The 25,951-nt window shown below is 38.5% G+C and overlaps 1 protein-coding gene across 4 annotated transcripts in view; it reads right to left on the bottom strand.

Moving 5' to 3' along the window:
- alk (ALK receptor tyrosine kinase) overlaps window positions 1-25,951 on the bottom strand; it is a 541,946-nt gene that overhangs the window by 105,726 nt on the left and 410,269 nt on the right. For all 4 annotated transcript variants that reach the window (XM_047345720.1, XM_047345721.1, XM_047345722.1 and 1 more), the window contains one exon: window positions 8,218-8,351. In XM_047345720.1, the coding sequence (XP_047201676.1) occupies window positions 8,218-8,351 (134 nt within the window). The remainder of the gene's footprint in view (window positions 1-8,217; window positions 8,352-25,951) is intronic.

Below are 25,951 nucleotides of genomic sequence, written 5' to 3'. Positions count from 1 at the left end.
GTCACTTTTACAGTGTCGCTTCACATCGTGCTTGCCACCGTGTGAAATTGAAAAATAACTTTGTGGCAAACTTTACAAAAATCCCTCAGTGATCACCTTTCACTGGCCTCACCCAGTTATAAACCGATCCAACCAGTCTTTATGTCACAGAAAAGAAAATGCAGCTTCAATACTTTCCATTATATTTTGTATAGCCTACTGATGTAAGCTATAAAAGAAAAACCTGTTCTTGTTCTGTTTTATTTTACTAGCATCGTGGCGCGCAGGTTGGTCATGACGTGGGACGCTGCGGTGTATTTTGATTGACAGCTGATGTGGCTCTGTGATGATGACTGCAGCTCTGCTTTCTTTACATTTCAGAAAAGCTCCACTCAAATAGTTTTTGACTCATCAGAATTTGACCCAGTCAAATGCAGGACATTGTTTCTTGTTTGAGGTACACTGGAACAGGAGTGAAAAATCCGGCACAGTCCGGCAGAAATCGGAACATCTGGTCACCCTAGTGCAAACCTATACTTTATGTACCTGTTGATAAGTTAAGTATTCAGGGTTCTTTGGTAAGAATCTATCAGCATGTCATGGTTTTCACATGACAACACTTGCCATCTCTGCTTTACTAAAGTTTTCCCAATGTATTAGACTTTGAGGACATTGTCTCTTTAAGTGAACTCAGATATTTGTCTTCACAGATCTGCTGAAAAAGTCAATCAGACGCTGTAGTTGATCCAGAACGCTGCTGCCCGCATCCTCACTAAAACTAAGAAAGTGGAGCACATCATCCCAGTTCTAAAGTCCTTACACTGTCCCCCTGTATGTCAAAATATAGACTTTTAGTTCAAATCCAGTCGGTCGTGGCAGATGTCCGCTCACACTGAGCCTTGTTCTGCTGGAGGTTTCTTCCTGTTAAAAGGGAGGTTTTCCTCTCCACTGTCGCTACATGCATGCTCAGTATGAGGGATTGCTGCAAAGTCAACGCCAGTGACTGTCCACTGTCGCTATATGCTCATCGAGGAGGAGTGACTGCTTGAAATCTCTGACTCAATGCAATCTGCTGGGTTTCCTTAGATAGAAAAACTTTGTATCCAATTTGAATAAATAACTGAATCTGACTGCATTGTTCAATGATTAGGATTAATTGGAATGTATGTACCTGACTTTGTGAAGTACCTTGAGACGACGTGTTGTCAGTTGGTGCTATATAAATAATCTGAATTGAAAATTTTATAGAAATTGAATAGAACCTTAAAATACTTCTTTTAGTCTATAAATCACTGAATGGCTTAGCACCAAAATACATTACAGACTTGTTGTCAGTGTATCAACCACCCAGACCTCTCAGATCTTCTGGCTCAAATCTACTCTGCAGAACCAGAACCAGAACCAGAACCAGAATCAAACCTGGAGAAGCAGCTTTTAGCTTTTCTGGTCCACTAATCTGGAATAACTGTATTTATCTTGACAAAAACACCACTTCCATCTAAAGAGCAGTAACCTCACATCATAATGCTGCCTCCACCATGTTTCACTGTATGTATGGTGGTCTTTTGGAAATCTGCATGTTATTTTTGGAACTATGGTAAAAGTTACATTTGTTTTCTTCAGACCATTACATATTCTTCCATACGATTTTGGTATATTTTAAAATACTCTGAATGTTTTTTTAAAATATTTTTTCTCTTCAGAAACCCAAATGTATGGAGGATACAGAAAACGGTTTTAGTAGATGATTCTTCCTGCAGCATGTTCAGTATTGCTGTCACCCTCTTGGCAGCCTCCCTGACCAGTTTACATCTTCTCCTTTTATCAAATTTGGAGAATTGTTAAGCTTTTATGTCACTGTTGGCCCATATTTTCTCCAACTATTGATAATGGTCAGGTGAAAGAAACATTTGTTTTGTACAAATACATCTTTGTGCTCTTTTTTAACCTCTGCAAACTATCACCTTAGCTGAATATTGCAAAAAATAAAAAATGTCATGGCCCCCTCCTACTTAGACAGCTGATCTTTATTTCAGGTCAATTAGATTCACTATAATTCAAGCCAGGCATAAACTTAAGAAGACTGAGTGCTTGATGTGAATTAAAAGCTGCTCCTACAATGTATTAGTTTGGTATGTGTGCAACTAGGCTTAGTTGCATATCACAGGATATACATATATCAGCTGAAGTGTAAAAGGTTTTAAAATTGATTATAATGATCCCATAATTTACATCCGAAAGTCCTGCCATGTAAACAAAGTTGTGGGCTCTTCTTAGATGCACTTTACGACTTTTAAAACCAAATTAAATACAAAGCAGATTTGCTTAACACATGATTCAAAATTCACCACAAGAGTCTAAGCATTAAAAGTTTTCCTCTCTTAGAAATAAATATGTATGTTTTGCTGTTAAACAACAGCAGCAATGAAAATCAGAAACATTTTTGTCCTGAAAGTGATCAGATTAAATTTAAAAGCACTCTAATTATTATAAGAAAAAGTTTGGAACCAATTCTGTTTTTATAGATTGTTGGAAGCATCTGGATCATTTTGTGTGCAACTGAAAGGGAAGAAATACAACAAACAAGCCTCATTTGGGTGGGAAACTCTTTGCCTGGCTTTATAGGACTGAAGGTAATCTGAGCTCAGGTTTGTGGCAGGTGCTGGAGGGGAAAACGAAGGAGGTGTTGAAAGCCTGAGAGAGTGCCGAGACGGATTAGGACTTCATTTGGGAGTGGGAGGTGTGCAGTGGGTGTTCTGCTGGGAACCCAGGTGGCGCCGATGGAGAGTACGGCACGTCTGCGTGCCTTGTTTCTACGCTCGACATGGCTTATGTGCTGCCTGGCAGGAGAACACGGTGAACCCAGAGCTGAGAACAATTAGATGCTGTTCAACCATGGCTGGATTTGCATGAGCAGCGTTACCCACTGTGCTCGGTCCTAACAGTGCATAAGAAGAAAAAAAATAAAAAACATCACAGGGGACTGATTCAAACAGATGGGATGGAAACTGAGCTGCGTGATTATCTGTTGCTTTATTTCTTTAATATAAGTAAAATCAAACCAAACACAGCAAGTCCTGGCTTCAAAATCTGACGGTACACTTCTGTCACAATGTCAGCGTTAGACCAGAATGACATATAAAGCTTCAAATCACACAATAGATACATACAGCACAAACTAAGTTCACCACCGCTGCTTTCACAGGATCTGAGAGGGAAAGTGGCAGCCAGATGTTGCTAAGCAAACGTTAGCATCACCAATTATTAAACATTTTTGTGATCACCACTATCAAAGCAGGGATTTTGTCAGTTTGCTGCTCTGCTCTAACCGATGTGTGTTCACACAATGCTAAGGTGGAAAGATATTAGCAAAGACCTTAGAGAAGCAATTTCTGCTGCCCGTCAATCTGGGAAGGATTATAACGCAATCTGATAATTATTCATTATTATTAAGATTGATTAACACAGATGTTGATCTCTAAAATGGGGGTTAATGCAATACTCATGAAATTACCACAATCCCAACAGACAGATCTTTCGGTGTGTCCCAATTCAGGAGCTGGATCCTACGAAGGACCCGGCCTACATGGGCCGACCGCTAAAACCACAGAGGCCGGAAGTGAGCAGCTGCTCATGGAGACGGTCTAACCTTACCGCCTGGTGAGGCAAGCTGGCAGTTACTTCGGCGGGAGTGGAAAACTCCGAACACTCCGAGCACGTTTGAAACAAGCGATGTCTTGATAAATGATGCAGATTTTTCACGCCTACACAGTTATATTCCCGCACTAAAAACATTGTGTACTTTTTCACAATTTAAGCACAGCTTTCGCTGCTATGGTCCGCCACGGATGCCCACAATGAATCATGGGAAACGATGGACCGCAAAGGATACTTCATCCTTCAAATCGGGCAAAAGAAGGACACATTTGTCGGCCGCATTTGAAGGAGTTTCGGAAGGATTCATGAATTGGGACAGCCTTCTTCACTCCGCTGTGACGTAATCGGCCTACAAATACGGCCTACGAAGGATCCAGCCCCTGAATTGGGACACACCCTTTGACTCCATTGGCCTCAGTTAGCACGTGAAATGCAAGGGTTCATGACAGGAAAATTTGAACTGAACAAGTGTGGCCTGTGGAAGGATTGCAAAGAGACTTTGGGATATGTGAGAACAATAAGGTGATATTTAGCCATAATGCACAGTTCCACATTTGAAGAAAACCAACCACAGCATTTTGATAACAACATGCATACCAAATGCTAAACACTGTGGTGGAGGTGATCATTTAGGTTTGTTTTACACCTCAGATACTAAACACCTTATAGTCATTAAGTTAACAAAAGGAGCTCAGTCCAAACTGGGCCATCAACAAGACAATAATCCCAATCATAACGGCAAATCTACAACAAACATACGGCAAAAAGGAAACAAGGTGTTGGCCAAATGGCCAAGTCAAAGTCTAAATGTCTAAATGGTTAAGATTCTGTGGTGGTACCTTAAGTGAGCCATTCAAAAACAAACATCTGCAAGCCTCACTGAACTGAAGCAAAGTTGGATAGGTAAGTGGTCAAAAATTCCTCAACAATGAACCAAAACTAATAAAGTGTACTTAATTTTCCCAATACAACTTTGTACAATTTTGAAAAATTACCAAATTAAAACAACTGAATTAAAAGAGGTTGTTTCCCTCCTAAAATGGGAACAAACAACTACAGTGTCTAAATTGACAAAAGACTAAAGTTAGATATCTACTTTTTAAAGCCCCTGATTTTTATCTTCCTTGATTACATTATCTCTTTCTCGCTCTTACTGCATATCTAAAAGCCTAATTTAGATCATGCAGATTCAGGAGTTGCTGGTTTGTTATCAGATGGCCAACTGCCGGAGTTAGGTTGGGAAAACAACTCTTCCTTGTTGCTCTGACCTGAAGTCCAAACACTGCACAAATCTTTCCTGCAGGGGTATATATATATATATATATATATATATATATCTCCACTTATTATTTTATTATTAAGTAAGAGCTTCATCAATCTTTTGCCTAAGATTGCTCTTGGCCAAGGCGCGAGGGGTGTTCAAGAATTATAATCAAGAATTAGCAGCTTTTATTTACAGATCATAGAGTAAGGGTCAGGTTTTAAATACGGTCATTATGGTGGCCAGGAAATTAAGACAACTCTACAGAAGCCCACTAGCAGGTGTAAAAACATCACAAAAATGCCAATTAAAAGATACCTGTTGACATCCAGGCATTGCAATGCAGAACTTAACATCTGCTCAGCATCGTTCAGCATGTCGGCTTGAAAGGTAAAGGTGCAAATTTTTTCTTCTGAATAACTGTTAGGAAAAAAAACAACTGGCTGTGGCATGGTGGATGGGATGTTCTGCTTGTGGATGTAGGGCAGCTGATAGGAAAGGAAACTGCATGAAAAATCAGAATGAAGCATGAGTATCCAACTATCTGAGAAACAAGTGATATGCTTTGCTAAAGTGAAAGTAAAGAGTTTTGTTAGATTCTGGATAAAACAGAACAGTTATCTGCAGAATAGATGTGCTTGTAACCCCACTGTATGAAACTCCTATTGACCCAGTTCTAAACCCAACTGAAATGCTCAAGAAATTGGTGAATTACTAAAGAAATTCTTGGACATTAATAGCATTCTATCTCCCCATCAGTCTGGTTTCAGGAAACAGCATATCATTATGAATGCTTCCAACAAAGGTTTAAGGGATTTTATACCAGCTTTCTCTGCAAGGAACTACATACTGCATGTCTCATTATAAATATCTTGGCATGTTCATTCAAGAAAACCTTTTCTTGATGTCACATATTGAAGATCTTTTAGATAAACTCAAACTAAAACTAGGGTTCTTTAATAGAACTGAATCGGGCTTCTAATTAAACATGAAGAAAGAACTTGCTGAAGCCACCTCCTTACGTTGACATTGTTCCTTTAGATGTCTGCAGAGGTTGAGTACTGTTTATCATGGATCACTAAGATTCATCACTAGGTGTAGAGATTGCCCAGACACTATCACCCACATTCATACTTTGCACTGGGATATGTTCATTTAAAATCAATATGTGGTTTACTAGCTAACTACAGCCTCTATTTAAAGATTCTTACTACATTTATTGTTCCTTCAGTATGTACAGAACTACTAAAAAGACATTCTCCCATAATGTCCTTGGAACAGCAACAGGATCGGAAGCTCAGTAGCGGAATACAGCTACGGAGTGCATGAAGCCGGGACAGTTGTACATCATTATTTATTTATCATATACAAACCATGGGATGTAGCCATGGAAGCATTTTTTACTGGCTTTTATTTTCTATAACAATTCCATGGATGCAGCGGGCGCTGCTAAGCTAGCAGTGTTGTACGGTGCCAACACCGATGTTCTGTTGACTATATAACGAGGCAGATGGAGCTGGCTGAGTTGCTCCGTCTGAGGTCCACTCCCCTCAGTGACATCATCAAAAGAACATCGGAATCGTTGAAATGAAAGAAATGATTCTTTGCTCGGTTCAAGCCTAGCCAATGGCCCGCCCCTAGGAGCCATATACCCAAATGGGATTGGTAGGTTTGTTCAACTCTACCATATTGTGCGTGGAAAGTCCCTTTATTGCATAAGCTAAAGTGCCATTCCAAAAATCTCGCAGGCCGCACTAACAATAAACTTTCCTATCAAAGTGGGGTCCACAAAATATTGTGCCGCAGACCACGATTGGCATGCGGACCACAGGTTTGAGTCCCCTGTTCTACAGGATTAACCCCGTGCAACTAACATGATGCCATTGTACCATCATTGTAGCAGCTATGAGTGCTTGTAAATATAAAAGAGGTTTTACAGAAAATTAAATATATCACCTGTGGTGCTACAGAGTATTTATATTCTAATAAAGTTCCAACTTATCACTTTATTGGCAGAAAATACAAACTCTAACCTGTGGTGATAAATGAATTATTGAATCAACAGGAAAGTATGACAATTAAATCCAATAACACACTTTATATAAAGCCGTCTAGGAAAAATAATGCACGGCTATGTAGGAACAAGTTTGTTAACAACTTAAAACTTTGTAGGGATCTTCTGAGCTGTGCTGCCAATTTCCAGATTTAATTTGGCCCATGATTAGAAGCCCTTAGTTTGTTATCTTTACTTCATTATTCCGTTTAATCCAAGTTCAAGAGACTCTCATTTTGTCTGGTAAACAAGTTGTCATTTTCAAACTCTCCAAAGATGTACTCACTGAGGTAACCCCTGCCTCTACATATATTAAAACATTTAAATATTGCAAAATGCATACAATGCGTCACTAAATTAATTTTATACAATTATAATATTGCACCTTTTAAACTTTGCTTCCAGGAAACAAGAAATTAATCTATAGATCCTGGAAAATGCACACATTGCACATTAAAGTGGTAGCTGCTGTCTCTCAGTGTCTAGTTCAGAGGAAATTGAATCAGTTATATTAATTCAATTTTGGGAGATTTTGAGGTTGACAGAAAAGGATATTATCTCAGCCTCAACCATTCTACGCATTTCATTGCACAACACATGGTAATGAAGTTAAAAATCACAGAAAGTAGCTGTGTGACTCCCAGACATGTTTGAGCGGATTTGGGAACGCTGCAGACATGTGAGACACATTGAGCCGACACACACACACACACACACACACACTCGTTTTGCTATATGTAGTGAGGACCATCTGTTGACTCCCATTGACTTCCGTTGATTTTCAGTCATTTTCAACCCTTTCTATGCCCTAACCCTGACAATAACCCTAAACCTAACCATTACCAGTGCATGCCTAACCCTAACCTTAACCTAAACTCAATTCACACCTTAGTCCTAAACCTAACCGTTAGCAAAATAGGTCGTGAGGACCAGCAAAATGTCCTCACTTTGGTACAAACTGTCCTCAATTTGATGGTGAAATCGGGAAAATGGTTCTCACTGTGATGCCAAGACAGGAACACACACACACACACACACACACACAAGGAGAGGAGGAAATAACCCGAGAAGGACATCAGGTTTTATGCTTGCTTTTATGTTTAATTTTGCAACTGACAACTGGCATTAAATTTAACTTTATGCTTGAACTTAAGTAATCTTCCAGTTTAAAAAAAAATAAGTTTCCACACTTTACTATTGAATTATGTTTAAATAAACAAGATGGAAAGCTTTTTTAAATTAATAATAAAGATTTTCTTGTACTTACCCATGGTGCAGTTGGTGGTGAAGTGAGGTTCGACAGTGGCAGTATCATCATGGGGGATCCGCTGATCGTAGCTGGCTGAGATGCGAAAAGGCGAACCCCCGTTGGTCCCCAGGGTGAGATGGACCACTGCCCAGCTGCCGAGAAGAAAAAGCAGGAGTAGGGTCAGTGCAATGAACAGACACCACGGCTGACAGAAACAGCGACAGCATCTGCGAGGGTTTGGTGTTAGCATGATCTGGGCTGGCTCAGTAGGAGCTTCTGGACTCTCTGAAGAAGGATTGTCCAGGGCTTCCCTGGAAGCTATTACGGGGACTTCAACTTCCCCTTCCATTTTGGGAGGGTCCCCTTCTTCCTTTGTCTGCTGATGCATAGCCCACCTTTAAAGCCCACCTTAGAGGAAGGCTTTCAAGGTAATCCAGTTTTAACGTTTTGTGTCTAGAGTTGAAAAGACAAATGACAGCAGGTGAGCAGCTGGAAAACAACACCACCACACTCAGGTAAGGTCTCCTCTGTGTGAGAGAGCTGCTGTCCTGCACAGAATGCTGTCCTTCCTCCACCAGTGCCAGGCTTTGTGCACTTCAACTGCCTCTAATGTTATTAAGCAAATTGCATTGATTTCTCCCTGCCTCCAAGCTCATCAACAATCCCTCTCTCACTCTCTTCCTGCCTTCCTGTTTTCTCCTCCCCTCTGTCTGTTGCCCATCCCCACAGTTACAAGTCAAGGCAATAAATATAAGCAGAATCCTGTAAACACATTTTTCTGACGAGATTTTTTTAATGTATTTTACAAGCACCATACGCTTGCAGGCAGACTCTGGCCACCTGCTCATGGTAGTAAGAATTAGCCTTATATTACAGGTGTCACAAATGCTCAGTCACATATTGCACGCTTCAGTGCACATGTCCTCAGAGACAAAACTAAGGTAGAAAAACCTAAGCATATGATACTTTTTGCTAATTTTAGGATACACTGAGTTCAATTTAACAATTTAAACAAATCCTTTGCTTTGTTTTTGTCTTTTTGAAGCTTAGAGAGAAATGAAAATGAAAAGGCTTTAATTGACCCTGAACAACATTTTAACTGGGTCAAACATGGGGCTGGTAGTGGGATATGTTGAGGGGTTATCTGTCCTACATCTGCCTACATACTTAGACCACTATTGTTTAGCAGTGATTTGGGTAATTTTGGTAATTTATTTTGAGACACAAAATAAAACAGTTACTTGGAGTAATTTAGGGATACCATAAAAAAAGTTTAGCAAAACAAATATTTGTCTTGTTTTCTTGGGTTTCAGCTATGTAAAATGCTGCAGGTTTGATTACAAGATAACTGGGTTTGACAATTTCTAATTTTTACAGTTGTTTTTGGGTCATTTTGTGTGTTTCTGACTCGGGATTACTTGAGGACTACTGAGCATTTAAAGTTTACTAAAAGGTGGACACAAACACTTGAAATGAAAAACACAAGCATTTACTTAACAATGCAAAAATAGAAATAGTAAACAGAAAGTAAACCACATTTGAATTCAGGGTTTTACATATTAGGACATGATAAAAATAAGCTGGTCTTAAGCAGAGAAAAACATTTAATAGATTTCACTGTCTCATTATCTATTAGACATAGTTGACATGCAGAATGAAAAATTATGCAGATCTGTGCTGTTGCTGTTTATGAATGAAATTAGCAGCCATATGACAGAAAAAAACTATACATAGTCTGAACAAGTATGGCTTGTTGGGAAGCATTAAAGGAGAAAGCCCCTTTTCTTTAAAAATGAAATGCAAGCTTAATTTAGGTTTGCAGATTTAAGTCTGACTTAACCTCTTGAAGAATGTCTTTCCGACAGAAGAAACCAAAATACAGATGTCTGGCCATAATGCACAGCACTGTGTTTAGAGAAAACCAAACACAGCACATCAGGACAAACATGTTGTACAAGCTGTCAAGCAAGGTGGTGAAGGAGTGGTGATCTGGGCTCGTTTTACAACCCAAGACCATGTGGTTACCATCAACTCCTTTGCATATTCCACTGTTATGAACAGAACAGCAAGCATCCTGTTCCATCCAGCAGCTGCTTTGTGTATTTCTATGTGCACCTTATCGCACGTTTACAATAAATCTATTCTTAGTCTGTTTTTGTAAAAAGTAAACCTAAAAAAAAATAGTAACCAAGAAGCAAACATGTTTATTAATCTGATGTAGTTTGGTTTGAAGCAGGGTTAAATTATTTTAACTTCACCTAACTAAACATTTCAATTATGATGAGCGCACTGGGAAATAGAAAGCTGCCTGTGTTTGTTTTGGAGCTTATTTTATGCTTTGTTAGTCTAGCAAATATGAATGCACATCCACACACAAACAGGCTGTGATTTTTTTCTTATTTCCCAGACGTCTCACCTGCAACTCAACATTTCCATCTTCTCCATGTTTTCCCCTATTGCTCTCACCTCTGCCCTGTCACTTCTCTCTAAGACATTTTTTGTTTGTTTTTCTTTGATTTTATCAACCCAACTCAGCTCAGAGCAGTGGGAGGGTGCTGACCAAATAGAAAATGATGTTGCAGCACCAAAGTGCACCGTTTCTGAGCACCTCCGCAGTGCTGGGCCTGCTCCCTGCTATTCCTCCTAATGGGGAGGAAATGAAATGCTGGATACAGTGAGTGCTGCCACTGTCTCCGTAATAACCTGGAAATGATTGCCCTGAATATGTGTAGTGCGTGTTGTTAGTGAAGTCACCATCAGGTTAGCGACTGGTCAAATGAAAGAAAACAATTGCCTTATGGGGTTAATGCGTCTGCATAACGGTAAAAAAAAAATACACGTGAAGGCTTCAGGATTTTAACAGAGCATTCAACAAATACAAAACTGGAAGTTGACATGGGGGTCTGGTTTTACTAAAATCGACAGAGCTTTCTGTTCAAAGTGAGAAACTTAAAACTCAATTTGTTAAATTACAGCAAATATTCCACTCAAGTCCTGGGGTGTTAAATTATTTTTACGACTCATCATGGATACGTCTCTTCAGGCGCTCACAGGACTGATTAACTGAGCAGCAGATCAGAGAAGATCACTCAAAGATTTAAATCTCATTATTATTAGACCACCCAAGCAAGGCAGGGTGGTCTTCAGTAAAAATAAATGAAATAAAAATGAATGTTAAAGGCTCTCCTTGTGGGAGTTACATACATGACTGATCCCAAGGCGGATATTAGTAATCTTCATTATTGTCCTATTGTGTAAACTCATCTGACCCTTGTTCAGAATGCTCTTTGGCAAATTAGGGCTTTTTAAAAACACCTACAGAGAAACAACACAGCTCTGACCAGCAGTCTCTTTTTTTGCCCATTTGACAGCTCTCATTTGATAATGCTATTCATTTCTGCTCCCTCAGTGCTCGGCTCTGGCTAATGTCTGCCTTTTCATTTTCATTTGCCGTGTCTCTTGATAGTGAGGATGTGGGATGCTTGTGTCCTAACAACGTTAAGGTTTATTTGTCTTGTGTGTTCTGGTTTATATTAGCTGAAGGCCTCATCTGTAAGGACAAACAGCATATATGAGAAAGAAAAAAATGTCTCTTCTCCAGGTTTCTCCATGTGAGCTTTACAGAGATGTTGAAGTAAAGCCATGCCAAAAAAGGAATTTGGAAGGTTAGCCATTTAGCCATCAAAAGCATTAGTTTGCAAATAATAATAAAAAAAAATAATTTTGATTTGAATTTAAGGAAAAATATTGGTTCAGTCAACCATTGTTCTTATTTGTCATTTGCGATGACCAACAAAGAACAATAAGGCTAAAATGTTTATAAGGGGTGTATAAAGAATTAAAATATGAACTTTGTAAAAGTCAAGAACTGTTTTAAAACTCATGGTTGAAAGAAATTCTTGCTCCAACACAGAAACTAAGTTTGCACACAGCTTTGGCTTTTTCAGTGATAGCGCTAAAACTAAAGCAAAAGCTAAACTTGCTGGCAAGCCAGGCTTCTTAACCCTGAAGCAGTCATTGCTGATGACCGACACATCTTAGCTGTGTTTGTCTGGAAAGAGTCTTACATGCAAACTTGCTAGAATAAATCCAAAAAGACTTTTTTTGATGAAATTGAATCTTTAGTTAGTTTTGCTACAGCGTCAATGTGAAAGCTAAGCTTGTCAGCAAGTTGAGCTTCTTAACCCTGAGGCAGTAGTTGCTAATGAACAGCAATTCTTAGCTGTGGTTAACATCCCACCGTATTAAACTTGAACAGTTTATTACCATTTCATTTGTGTTTTTTGCTTTAATCACCAAGATTCTTACTTTTTGTTTGTTTGTAGCATGAATGACAAACCAGACGAAAAGGTGAAATGGTGTTTGGTTTTCACTGCCAAAAAGGACCCAGAAAACGTTTTCTGTTGTTATAGATAATATAATAGAATATTAAATACATGCTACTATCCTGTTGCTAATAAACTGTGAAGGTGGTTTACACTTAATTAATAAAATGGCCAAATATTACATGTAATGTCTACAAGGTCTCTAGCTGTATCAGATGACATAAAGCAATAGTTAGAATTTTTTTTTACATCAGGTAATTTTAAAAGTTGTTGAGACTTTAACAAATTCCTTTAAGTCCTTTTAGCCATTACATAAATTATGTTCCAAGAGCTCCTTCCAGTAAGATAAGTCCAAAACGGCTCCCTAGCGAGGTATCTGGACCTGTACCTGATGCCTTAACAGCCTCCTTTTGATGTTAGAAACATTGATTCTACTCCAACTTCTTCCTGAAAAGCAGAGTTTTTTTACTTTGTCTCTAAGGGTCATTTTAAGCAGCTTATATATGTGGTCGCAATTTTTTAGCTATTAACCACAGCCCATGACCTAGATGAAGGTTGGAATTTAGATCGACCAGAAAATTGATAGCTTCACCTTTCAGCCCCGTAGGGACAATGCCCACAAAACTGCAGTCATTGTTGTAATCTGCCCATCAGTCTCATGTTCTGCTCTACCCCCGACTCACGAACAAGACCAAGAGACTTAAACTTCTCCACTTAAGGTAGCAACTTATTCCTTACCTGGAGGTGGCAATCCTTTCTTTTCAGCCAGAACACAGCAATGAGAGCAGTTCGGCTTATACCATCCAAATGACATTTTAGACTTACTCGGTTTGTAAAGGTTTGGGCTTGTAATACTGAAAGAAAATAAATACAATACTGCTTGTAGACAGATTTGGTGCCCAGGATCCATGCATATTTTTTGTTTAAATTTTAATTTTACAGACTCAACAGGATGGATGGATCGATGGATGGATGAATGGCAGTTGAATAGATTGAAGGACGGATGGATCGATCTTGAGTCTCTTCACACGTTGGGTCAGAATCACAGACAGATCCAGAAGCCCCCAGAGTGTGCCATCATTTGAATTTGACATTAGAAAAAAAAAAACTCACCTTATTAAGAAACATAACAGAACGCAGAGGATGGTGACAACGTGCAGTATATAATACTAAAAAGCAATCTAACTCAGGTGCTCGAGTCAAAGTACTCTAAGTAAATACAAGGCTTTCAATCACACACAAACATTCAACCTCAAGTACCCTTTTCAATGTATCTGCTATAAAACTAAGAGATGAGACAGAATGGAAACTCTTTTACATGGTAATGGGATTTTTAACCCCTGTGAGACACGGCAATGTGTTTTGATCACTCAGGTTCTTTTTAGATAGTTCTTTTTCCAGTGGTGCTAAGATGAGTCTGATCGAAAATGATACTGCAAACAAATAGCTGCACATGGAGGTAGCAGGAGTTAGGAATTTGTAAGATGGGCTGTGGAGGAGGAGGCGGTTGCTGACATGACTGCTGCTGGGAGTGGGTTCTCTACTTGAGCCACATTGATTTTGACTGTCAAACCTGAACACAACAGGCTTAGGCCAATATGTTAAGAGGAAGGCAGATTAGGCAGAGCGGCGCAGCATGACATGGACGAATGAATCCTTCCTCACAAACTAAACAGCCACAATGTAGTAGAAATACACAGTTTTTGATTACTTTCAGAAGAGAACTTTTTGTTTAGAGACTTATGTTCCCGATTAACTTTGTCGTTTTTCAGTTCCACCAAACTAATAATCTCCAACTATACATAGAAGGGGAAAAATCCCTATACAGCATATTTTAGGAACATTGCATCATTTTCCCACAAAAAACATGTCCCTCTCAGACAGTCATTTCATTGTGAACCTTTATGAACACTATAAACTCTACAAGACCAGCTCAGGGTACAGTAATGGTCAGGCTTTTATGATTTTACAGACTAGAACTTGGGATTGCACTCCAGGCAAGCCTCAGCCATTGTAAATTCAGATGAGTCCCACCTGAATACATCCATCTTAAATTTCTGAAACATGTAAATTTTTCTGTGACTGAAAAATGAATCAATTTGTCACAAACAAATTACACAGTATCATAGCATACCCTAAAACATAAACAAACAGGCATAAAAAACATGCCAGCGTCTGCACCAGGTATACACTTTAATATGACCTATAAACACACACACAGAAACGCAAAGCTGAGGGATGATTGCAGAACAGGTGGATAATTATAAGATCCATCAGTTGAAGCACCTGGGTATTTTAATTAATGTTCTAGAGAAATGTCAATTTGAGATCTGAAACAAGTTCACAAGTAACATTTTTATATATTTTTTGCTGTTGCTTGAAGTGACACATTGATTGGAAGTTACTTTAATGCTTTTTGTTATGATAAAAAAAAAAAAAATCAACGAGAGTTCAAGTAAGAAAAAGACCTGTGGCATAAACCTGCAAATTCTTAGCTTGATTGGTCTAGATTAATGACAGGCCTCTTGGAAACCTAATAACTGGAACTTATTAACTTGCAACATACAGTAACCCCCTCCATTGCTATGTGTACCCCGGGCGCAGGGCGCGGGGCAAATCCGGCACAGTGTGGTTCTCTTTAATTCCTGCCCCAGGGCTGTGCTGGCTCAGCGGGGACTGAAGTTGTAGGGATGGCCTGGGGTCTCTGGCTGCCCCAGTTGGTGTGGTGTTGTTTGTGTGGGTGCCCGGGGCATGTGGTGGGTCCTGTCGGGTAGCCTTTGGCTTCCAGAGATGGGTTGGCCGCGGGACAATGCTGTCTGGTGGGCATCTCCCTCTTGACCTCCCAGGGGCTAGCTCACCAGGTTGGGTGGTAATGGGGCCTCCCTACCTTTGTCCCTCCAAGTTCCGAATGCTATGGTGGGTTGGTTCCGGCCTGGCATGTTGGGTACGCTGGGGGTGTCTCCCCTGCTTGGTGATGGGTGGCCTTGCTGCCAGGGGTTGATGCGAGCTCTGGGCTGCTGGGGGGACTGGGTCCCAAGCATGACCTGTGCAGCAGGAGACAGCGGTGTTGCTGGGTCAGGAAGGCTCAGTGTTCCTTGTCTCACCTAGTGTGTGGGGCGGATGGCTTCCTGGGGTTGATGCACTGTATCCATCTGACAGGGACAGTTGCAGCCTTCCAGAGCTGAGTCCACCTGTCCTTTGCTGCCCTTGAGTGCTGTGTTTTGCAGGCTTTCTACTGTTCTTGGCAATTTAACAACTGTGCACCTCCGGGAAACAAACTAACATATACTCACTCAACACAAACATTTATTTCTACACCTATGCTCACTCACCCACACACACTCGCACGCACGCACTTCAAGACAAAGTCAGACAAACACAGATTACTATTACAGCAATGTGGTCTATCTACTTGGTGCTGGATCCAGTGTTGATTATATTACGTTAATCACACAATTAGGATTTCATCTTGAGGTATCCTTTTTGTAGACCAAATCTGCCCTGCCATAAGTGGGCAACCAGCAACATGACACTTACGGAACTTTTTTCTGTTCATTGAGTAGACCTTACTAAATGATGCCAGGTTGCAATAAGGCGAGGTGCTTTGTACCTTCCTTCTAACATCTTCTAGGAGAGCTCAGCTCAACCACGGTCTGTTGGCGAGGAGTCTTTAACAGCTTCTTACTGTGGACAGCAAGGTCTGTTCAAAAGTGGAAAATCCTAATTAACCTTTATCCCTAGTAGAAACCTTTACCAAAATATGTTTATGTAATGGTTTATATAGAAGACTCAAAAGCAAATCTAAACAAATGGGGTTTTAATGTTGATTTAAAAGAACTCAGGGATTCAGAAGATAAAGACTTTCAGCAGAAAACAGGATGGCTAAATGAAGTACAGCAAAGGTGCTCTCGTTTGCATTTAGAAATATTGCCACTGCAAATCTCAGATTTAAGTCAAGGATCTTTATTTTCTAATGAATACACAAGAAACAGCCGTTTTACTCATACTAATGATGCTGATTGCTATTATAAGATGCTAAAACCAATTTAAATGTTGACTCCATAATCAGTTTGTCTAAGTTTTGAAATGGTTCTAAAATGTAGTTTTATAGTGACAGCTCAAAAGGAAAAATATTTCAATGTTGATCATATGTAGAGATATTGGAATCAACAAAAGCTGGTGTTTACAGGTCAAAAAAGCTTTACACAAAAAGATGATTTGGAAAGTAACTGGCCATAAAATTTTGATCAGTGCAACATTATTAACAAGACTCTCAAATATTCTCCATAAAATTACTTTGAATTTAAAGCATGGCAAATGTGCAGGACATATAAATATATACAAAACCTTAGATGCAACTATAGGCCTAACCAGTCTAATATTGAAAGGTTTACAGGGTGCAGTACTGAGCAAACACCAACCTTTTTAGATTTGCTTCTAAATATCTGGCCTTTCTTGCAATGTTTTAACCTCAGTTCGAGCAATAGCCCATCAAACTTTTTGAAGGGGTTTGTAAAAGTTTTTCTTTGATCCTGACTCGAACACAAAACAAACTGTTGAATTTTTAGGCATTTTGCTAGGAGAAGCCTCCTTGCAAAGATAACTTGGCTCCATTGCTAGGTTAATACTGTCAGGATCTGTGCCATGTCTGTTTGTTTGGTGCTGTTTACTATGATTAACTTCTAGATGGCGTGGAACCTGGAGGAAAAGTGACAGGTGTTTTCTATTCCCCTGATTACCTGCTGAGGAGTATATAAGAAGGAGGCTGCCAGCAACTCACTGCCAGAGTGTTGCCTTTAGTGGTACAGCTTTAGCCACATTACCTTTGTCTTGTCCTTGCCTTGACCTTTTGGTAATCAGTGTCTGTTACCTAGCAGGAATACCTGAACCTGACTTGCCTTCTGCATTGAACTCTGCCTGGATTACCCTCTTCTGGAAAGAAGCGATCCAGCTCCATGAACAAAGACTCAAGCCTCTTGTTACTTTGATCACACCGGCTGGCAGCCTCCTGATTTCTTCGCTCCTTGGATCACCCTCCATGAACCCTGTCCACCCTCCTCCATCCACTGCACCAACTTCAGAAACTCTTCGACCAGCTAACCATCCTGGCACACCAGTATTCACCATCCTCAGTCTCACGGGTAAACAATCCTTTGGTCTCTCCACCCCCCTCTGGCGGATCTCCCCATCTATCCAGTAAGACAGAATTATTATTTAAGAATTTAGATCCAGAGTTACTCCTTGCTTATCGTTCTGTTTATTTTACAGTTGGTATCCCGGTTCCAGTTCCCTGCACATTTCCTTACATTGTAAATAAACTCATTACTGTTAAACTCAGTCTCCTGAATTGCTTTCTGCATGTGGGTCAAAACTGTTCGAAACATTATGACAAATACACAGAAAATAAAAAGATACAGTCATGGCTTTACAAGGCGAGAAACAATACTTTGGAACCAACTAAGGGATTACAAAACCGCTCAGAGCTTAAAATTATTCAGGTTATTACCAATTGACACAATATTTGCCTGGTATGGATGTGGCGCAATAACAATTAGACAATGTTGTGTAAAACCTGAAGAATCAACTGATGAAGGCATGATCAGTGTACTCTAAATAAAGTATGATTGCTTTGTCAATTGGCATGACAGTAGGAAAATCCACAGATTTGCAGTCTGTTTTATCATCTTTGACATGGCAGTATTATTGAGATTTATTTTTCTATAATTTCTTTTTGATGTTCACACAGAACGTAACCCAGTACACAAAAAACAGATTTGATGCACATATTTACTAATACTGACTCAACATTTGTATATTTGACAGGAAATATAGCTTGCTTTATACTCTTTAGAGTGGTTACATGTCAAAATATTTGGAGGATAAGTTTAAATCAAAACTGAAGAGAAATAATGGAAAATTCAAAAGATATAGTTGGAGAGAAGCAGATTAACAATGTACAAGCAATGCAACAAAAATAACTGTTGGGTTCTGCTGTTTTTTTATTTTTGTTTCTTAGTGTATTTGACCTGGTATCAATTAAAATAGTAAAAGTAGGCAATCTCTGGCACTGAATAAATGGCCTGCGAGGTAGTTTTGGGAATAAATTAAATGAGCAAAACCCAAATGTCAGTACTAATCAGAAAATGAAAACAACACCTAAAACATTGGTTGTTTTTCTTTCTGAAATTTCTTCAAACAAAATAAGACTTTGCATGAGTGTGTGCAGGTATTAAATAGTGCTCGTGGGGTCCAAGCAAACTACGCAAGGCAACAAGAATAATAAGCAACAAAATAGGATGTTGCATTTTATTTACTGCTTACTGCTTATTAAAGTGAAGCTGGTTGCTTCACTTCAATGCCCTTGTGCGCTTTGATATCTCCAGGTTTACCTTGTTAAAAGAATTATTTAAAAAACATATTTGCAGTTAAGCTGAAGAGAGGCAGGCAGGTACTCTTAGCACAAACAGAAGAACCCTAATAACCAGGGACTGTTTAGCCATCTGGGAGAGTGGGAACTGTGGGTTGTTTTCTTTACACTGGTTCAGTGTTTTAAAATTTTGATTAATATTTTTTAAACATTATGGCAATTACTAGGGGGAATAAATGAAATAATTACTAACCCAAAGTGCTATTTTAATACAACAAATTTAGGGAAAGCAACCCAAGTCCCTAGAGACATTTTAAATAAATTTAAAGACCCGGGAGAACTTTTGTTTACCTTTAAAAACTCCTAAATATTTTGGCTGCTTGGAAGGAAAATAGGTTCCTGAGTGTGGATATCATTATCTTTCTACTGATGTCCATTTAGCAGCCTCAGCTGCCTCTTTAAACAAGACAAATCCAAACTGAGCTCTTATATAACAAACATTACTTTCATTCTGATATGCTTTGTGTTGCTGTCAGGAAGAATGAGTCATTTCCAGGATTAATGGTGATATCTTAAATCACTGCAGAAAAGAGAAGCATGGACCCTGTGCATGCTTTAGTCTTTCTGAAAAAGTAATTGGTAAAGTCTTCACTACCCTTCTGAACAAAGAGAGGAAAAAAAAACAAAACGTATTAGTGGACTCCTATATAATGGAACCTAGTAAATTCATCACAAAAAAAAAAAACATTGTACAATGCATTGCAGGCTTTAAAAGTATTTTTTTCATTCTTCCTTAATTTATGCTGAAAAGAGTACATTCTCAAAAAGCAAAACATCCATGTTACAGTTAAATCTGTTAATGTACCCCCAAAAAGGGTTTACCTTTAAAAAATATGGACCATGAACCGATCTAACACAGTCCTATTGAAGTAAAACACATCTTAAAATATAGATTTAGAGCCAAACCTTTTTCTTTTAACAGCAAAAAAAGAATTTTACAGTTTGATAACGATTAGACATAAATATAATTACATTTTAAGTAAAATTATGGGCTGTTAATGTAATGTTCAATAATAGCTATAAATATTAACCACATTAAATACTTTATATCGGTAACAAATCCTGCATAAAACATTTTTAATAGTTTAAATGATGCTAAGGCTAAAGTATTCAAAAGGAAGTAATTAAATTGTCATCCGGAAAGCTCAGAGACCTATTGTTCCATCCCATACATGTAAATAGGTAGAGTTACAGTGTTTAAAACATTTCTTAGTGGAAAATGTGACCCTCAATATGTTTTACATTAAAAAAAAAAACAAAAAAAAAAAACACGGTTCAAAATGAGCAAGGTCTCATGAGTCCCTTTGGGATTTGGTCAAATCATTTATATTCAAGTGGTAATTCCTGATCTGAAATAATTCTTTCAAATTAGAACTAAGCTTATTTATTAAGTGCAATTTAAAAACAGTTGAAATTCAACTATTTTTAAGTGTATATTGTCTGTTACGCATGCATAAATAAAAGTACCTAAATATTAAATTGGTTTAATTCTCCTAGTTTGTTTTATCAGTCATATAAATGCAAATGAAATACATTTGTTTACAAAATACACCAAGTACATTAGAATTAAATCTAACAGAAAGTTTTACTCTTCTAAACCAGATTCTCTCACAACATCCAGGAATATTATAAGAAAATCAGCCTTTTTCCAGCTTACTTTGAGAAAAATCCTATCCTGCTTACATGGTACACAAGTACAGAATCAAAAGACATCTTCAACTTAAAGAGATTTCTTTGAAGGCCACGCTTTTTTGAAGAATGTGTCTATAAACAAATAAAAGGACTTTTCTTTTTTGTGTATTTGGCATTTTGCTGCAAGGCAGAGTTGCAGAATCATCACCAATGGCAAGGAAAAAGGATGTTGAGATCTATCTCACCTATATCTAGTCACATTCATCTCTGCTTTAAGTCAACATTTCATGTTCTTGTAGTTTCCACCCTTGTCTTTGCTTCATATCTCTTTCCCATTGATCATACGAGTTGGTTTCCTCTTGCAGCTTCACAATCATTTGTGTTATTCCGCCCACATCCCATATGGCTCAGAATAATTCAGAGGTTGCAACTCCTCAGTGGGAGTGCTCTTTAATGACACTGTGCCGATTGAAATATCACAGCACCCGCGAGGTGGGAAGTTACAGGCCTGGGGCTTTAAGTCACCATAACAAAAATAAGAGGATGCATTATTTTCAAAGAATAATAGAGGGTATCATTTTACTCAACTCTGCTACCAACCCAGGCTCCTGGCATAAAGTCAGATGTAGCAGTTCATTCTCCAGAGAAACTTCTAACATGAATGATCTTCAGCTAATTTCTAAGTTCATTTTGTCGATGCTAAATTAAACTGCATATCTAATTTCTCAGGTTTTCTGCTGTACCTTACAAGGCCCATAAAGCATGCAAGATCTCCATGAATTACCAGATTCAGTAATGAAAATGTTGCAGCTTTAACACTGCTGAGCTATTACGAAGATGAAAGGTATGGAAAGGGTTGGGTGTTCGTGGTGGGGGGTTGGATCACATGGCTCCTTGCACTTTTTAATTATGACCCAAACTCAATTACATTGCAACCTGGTAGTTTAGAGAGCCATGGTAAAATTGCTCCCACTGAGTGACAGCGCTTGTGATTAAAGCATGTTCTCTTTGCAACAAAAAAGCTCTTCACTCCCAGGAAATGAATGACGGGTGAAAACAATAGGAAACAGTCAACTTTCTCTAATAGACTTAATCATCATGTGCCACCAGGCCCCATCACATGTTAGATAGGTGGTTTGCATGTACATGTGTTGAAGAGAATGTTGCGGTTTTTCTTTTTAAAAGCAAAGGAGGGAGAAGTGCAACATAATAACACCACAGTAATTGAAACATAAAAGGTATAATGTACAAAATACCCCAGCTGTTAGTCCGTAAAGTTTCAACGTGATTTTATTGTTTACTTTATTGGTACCTTCATTAATGGATCCAGAAAGTGCTATTGCATCTATAGAGATTCAGTGTGTATTTGCTTTAAATCTTCCATTTTAGATTAGTCAGAGATGCCAAACATACAAGGAGACATCAGCCAGCCATAAAATTATGACCTTTGTAAAACTGTATGCACAGTTTGAATTTAGATTTTGTGCTAGAGTCATCAAGGGGGCTGGTTCTGGTCTGCAGTAGATGGGTTGCAGTTTTACAGTTCTAAATTTCAAGAGCCATCATTTTTCTACAGAACATTTGGTTGCAACTTGGGACGTCCCGATCTAAATCCATGTATTGGATTGGGGTGTCGATCTCAGCATATTTGAATGACTGATATCGGAGTAGCTACTACACTCAACTCTCAATACCCGTTACTTACCTAGACCTTTTTAATTATCACATTAGTCTCACCATAAACATTTGGAAAACCATGAGCTGTTGTAAACCATTGGGATGGTACCATCTTTCACTTATTCCAGATCTTTTCAGAGGGTGAAAGGTATAAGAGGGACCATTCAATGCAGGGAAGCAGTTCCTCTAATCCAAGCCACCACTTTATAGCTATAGGTGAGAGTTGGAAAGTTGACTAGGAGAGCTTTTGACTTGTCTTGACCATAACAGATGCCAAGACTGGCAGCTGATCTGGAGCCAATCCACCTTTTTCTGGTTGAGAACTATGTCAACGTTGTCTTGTGTTGCTAATATGTCTCTCTGTCATCGTGGGGCTGCTGGAGCCACAGTATATTCTGTCCTATTGACACAACGCTAACAGAGCTGAATGAAAAATATCACCACCACCTGCAAGTTTTGTTGTATAACACGAGAACTTTTCACTGTAGTACAGAAATTAGGAGTTCAGAAATTTGCCGGATGTCACTGCTTAACCTTTTTACAGACCGAATAGATTTCAAATAGGTTGTGCTACATGGCAGAACATTTAAGCAGACAATTAATGACATGCCAAACAGGTGGGAAGAGTCATTTCACATAAATATGCAAAAAAAAAAAAAAAAAAGGATTGGATGATATGGTTCAGTTGTTTGAACACGAGGGAGTCCAACAGTGCTGCATTACAGATAAAGTGGCTAAAGAGAGGAAGACAATTTGTCAGTTCAAGCATTTTTAGCTTCTGTAGTGCTACTGAGGTGTCAGTAATACACTGTGATGTGAGATAGTATTTTTTGTTAAACTTACATCTCTCACAGAACAAATTTTTATTATCAGACTAAAATATCCTGAAAATATACCAAAATTTTGTTTTCAAATAGTTATTTTTTAAAAGGGAAAAGTAATCAAACCCAACCATGTGTACTAAGTAATCTCCCTTGTTAAATCCTGACTTAACTATGATTGCCTAAATTGTTTTGGCTTCATTTCACAGACACACTCTGGCCTGATTATTTTCAGACCTTGAATCAAGAAATCTCTAAAACAGAACATGTCTCACAACACAAAGTAGGCTAAAAGATTTCAAAAAGCTATAGATCGTGCACAAATGTAAAGAAGTTCAAGAAAAAAATGAAAGTCATTGACATGTTTCAATCTGCAAAGCAATTCAAAATCATTTCTAAGACTTTAATCCTTCATCAAACCACAGTCAGAACGGTTAGCAACAATTGAGAAAACGTGGAACAGTGGTGAATCATCCCAGAAGTGGGGGGACTACCAAAATGATTCCAAAAGAGCCAGCTCTTTTAAGAACTGATTCTCTAAAATGAGGTGGAGTTCCCATCAATAAGCCCACCATAAGCCCCTTATCCATTGCTTTTGGAAAGCCCTGGGCTTTTGAAAATTACCCAGGTAATTTCACTTTGCCAGAGCCTTACTTTCATGGGTAAAAGGTCCTACTTTGGGGGTGGATCTTTTCAGATCTCTCTTGGATTGCTAAAGTGGTGGGTTGTGTACAGAAAAGCATAGCACCACCAGCAGGGGTAATGGTGGAAGTGAGTGTATTGTTTCTATACCAGTCATTTGTCACAAAAAGTAATTTTAAGATGTTTTTAAGCGAGAATGTAGACCTGTGAGAACAGTTTATCAAGAATGAGCCTACTTTGAGATGTTCTTTTGGGGTTTTTGGAGCAGCGGAGCTCTGCTTACAGGCTGGTCTGGCTGCGAAGATAAGCTAAGCAAACCGAGCGGTTAGAGGTGGATTCCTCTGTAAACACAGCCTGTTCCCCGCCTGGCACTCTGGGATTTCCCGCTACCTGTTATCTGTTTGTGGTGGCTGAAAGTAAACATTTAGAACATTAAGTAGGTATGTGGTGAATAACTGCAGATACCAGAATATAAAACTTAATATTTTTTGCCTAATTATAAATTGTTTTACCACAGTTCTGTAAGAAAAATATTTTAATGCAGTACCGATGATAAGAGCACTTTTTCCTTCCCCCAGAAATACACATTTCCCTAAGACTGGCTTTTCATGTAAAGCTGAGTGTGAACTTTTTAATATTTTTCATAGTTTTATGCATATGGCCTGGTGCAGGTTAGTAAAAACTTTAATGTGAAATAATGATTTCAACTTTTCCTGCTTATGGATCCAGAGCAATTTAAGGAATAATGTAAGGCATTAATCAACTGTATAACTCTAAAGCGGCTATTATTTATCAACTGAAACAAAAATAAATTACTTATTAGCGAATAGTCTTTTAAAGGGAGCAAGAGACTAAAGCCATCCGCTGGACTGAAGATGTATTGCAGTTTTCTTCACAACGTCCCCATATGTCATTAGGCTGACTTAAATAAATTGTGGCCTTTCTGAGCCCTGGAAACGGAAGGCACCCAAATCCCAAGCATTCCTTTTACCCGGGCAAAACAAATAATGGGGCTTTAAATCCCGGGGCTTTTGGTAGAAAAGGGGGTGATGTATTAATGTTGCTTGATCATGGGGCCCTGATGAGCAGGAATTTTATTAAACCCTTTGGGTTTGACGGTTTTAACACCAGAAAGAGGAAAAGCAGGTTGTATCTGTGAGGAAGAGAGTATTCAGCAACTCACTGTGATAAATAATTCAGCCTTTTTGATTAATTTCCTTAAACAAATGAATTAATGAAGTCAGAATCAGAGCTGTTGGATCCGAGACTAGCTTCTGTCCATCATGCATGCAGAGTTTTTAGAAATTCCTGTCAGTTAGGCCTGTTTCCCAGCACCGGCTAACAGGCAGATGTTTATGTGAATAAAACCTTAATTCAATCAGCATTTCAAAAGAAAAAAAAACAGGAATTTTAAGTAGTATAGTGTTAATGTTTCTTAATGTTGGATGTGTGTTTACCGTTTATAAAAATGAAATATGTGAGTCATATTTACTCAAAAACCTAGTGCCTTTCAATCCATCAAAGGAAGCTTTTTGATGTTTAAATACGTTTTAATCATAGACTCCTAAAGAGGTGTTTGTTTAAATAAAGGTTTGGAGCACAGAATTCAATGTGAATACAATATGATTTGGTTTTATTAAGGTCCACCAGCAGTATTAAACAGATACAGTTACAGAAGGTCTGCTGTGTGTTCTTGTGAAAAATTACTCGACTTAACTTCAAGTATTGAGAATGGACATGATAAAACGAGGAAATTGTTGAGCAATAATTGACCGAACAACTCTGCTCAAAATCCTTTTAAAGGCTTTTTGACATTTGGCAGATTTTTATTTCCAGCTCCTCTGACACTTCAATGCCCAATTGATGACAATTCAGGTTGCAATTTAAGTTACAGTCTTGCAAAGTAAGATACACCAAAAATAATCAACTAATTTCTGTTGATTGATGGAAGGTAAAAAATACCTTCAAGCAGACAACGTTCCATAATTACTATGGTATATCAAGGTCTCGTTTCTTTATTTTACATTTGATCTGATCTCTGTCTAGTTAAAACACATCTCAGATTTTATTTTAAAAAAGACACCTTTGCAACATTGGCCTAATGTTAAACTCTTCGTCTTCTCATTGGCTTAGCTCCTACAGTAGTCTTCAGAATGTTACATGCCTTATTTTTTCAAGCTTTCTTTGGGAGTCATTCAATTATAAGCAATGTAAAGCTAGTAAACTAC

Source organism: Girardinichthys multiradiatus, chromosome 19 (genome assembly GCF_021462225.1).
Source record: "Girardinichthys multiradiatus isolate DD_20200921_A chromosome 19, DD_fGirMul_XY1, whole genome shotgun sequence".
Lineage (NCBI taxonomy): Eukaryota > Metazoa > Chordata > Actinopteri > Cyprinodontiformes > Goodeidae > Girardinichthys > Girardinichthys multiradiatus.
Note: the sequence above shows the minus strand (reverse complement) of the source record. Positions and strands in the feature narration are given on the sequence as shown.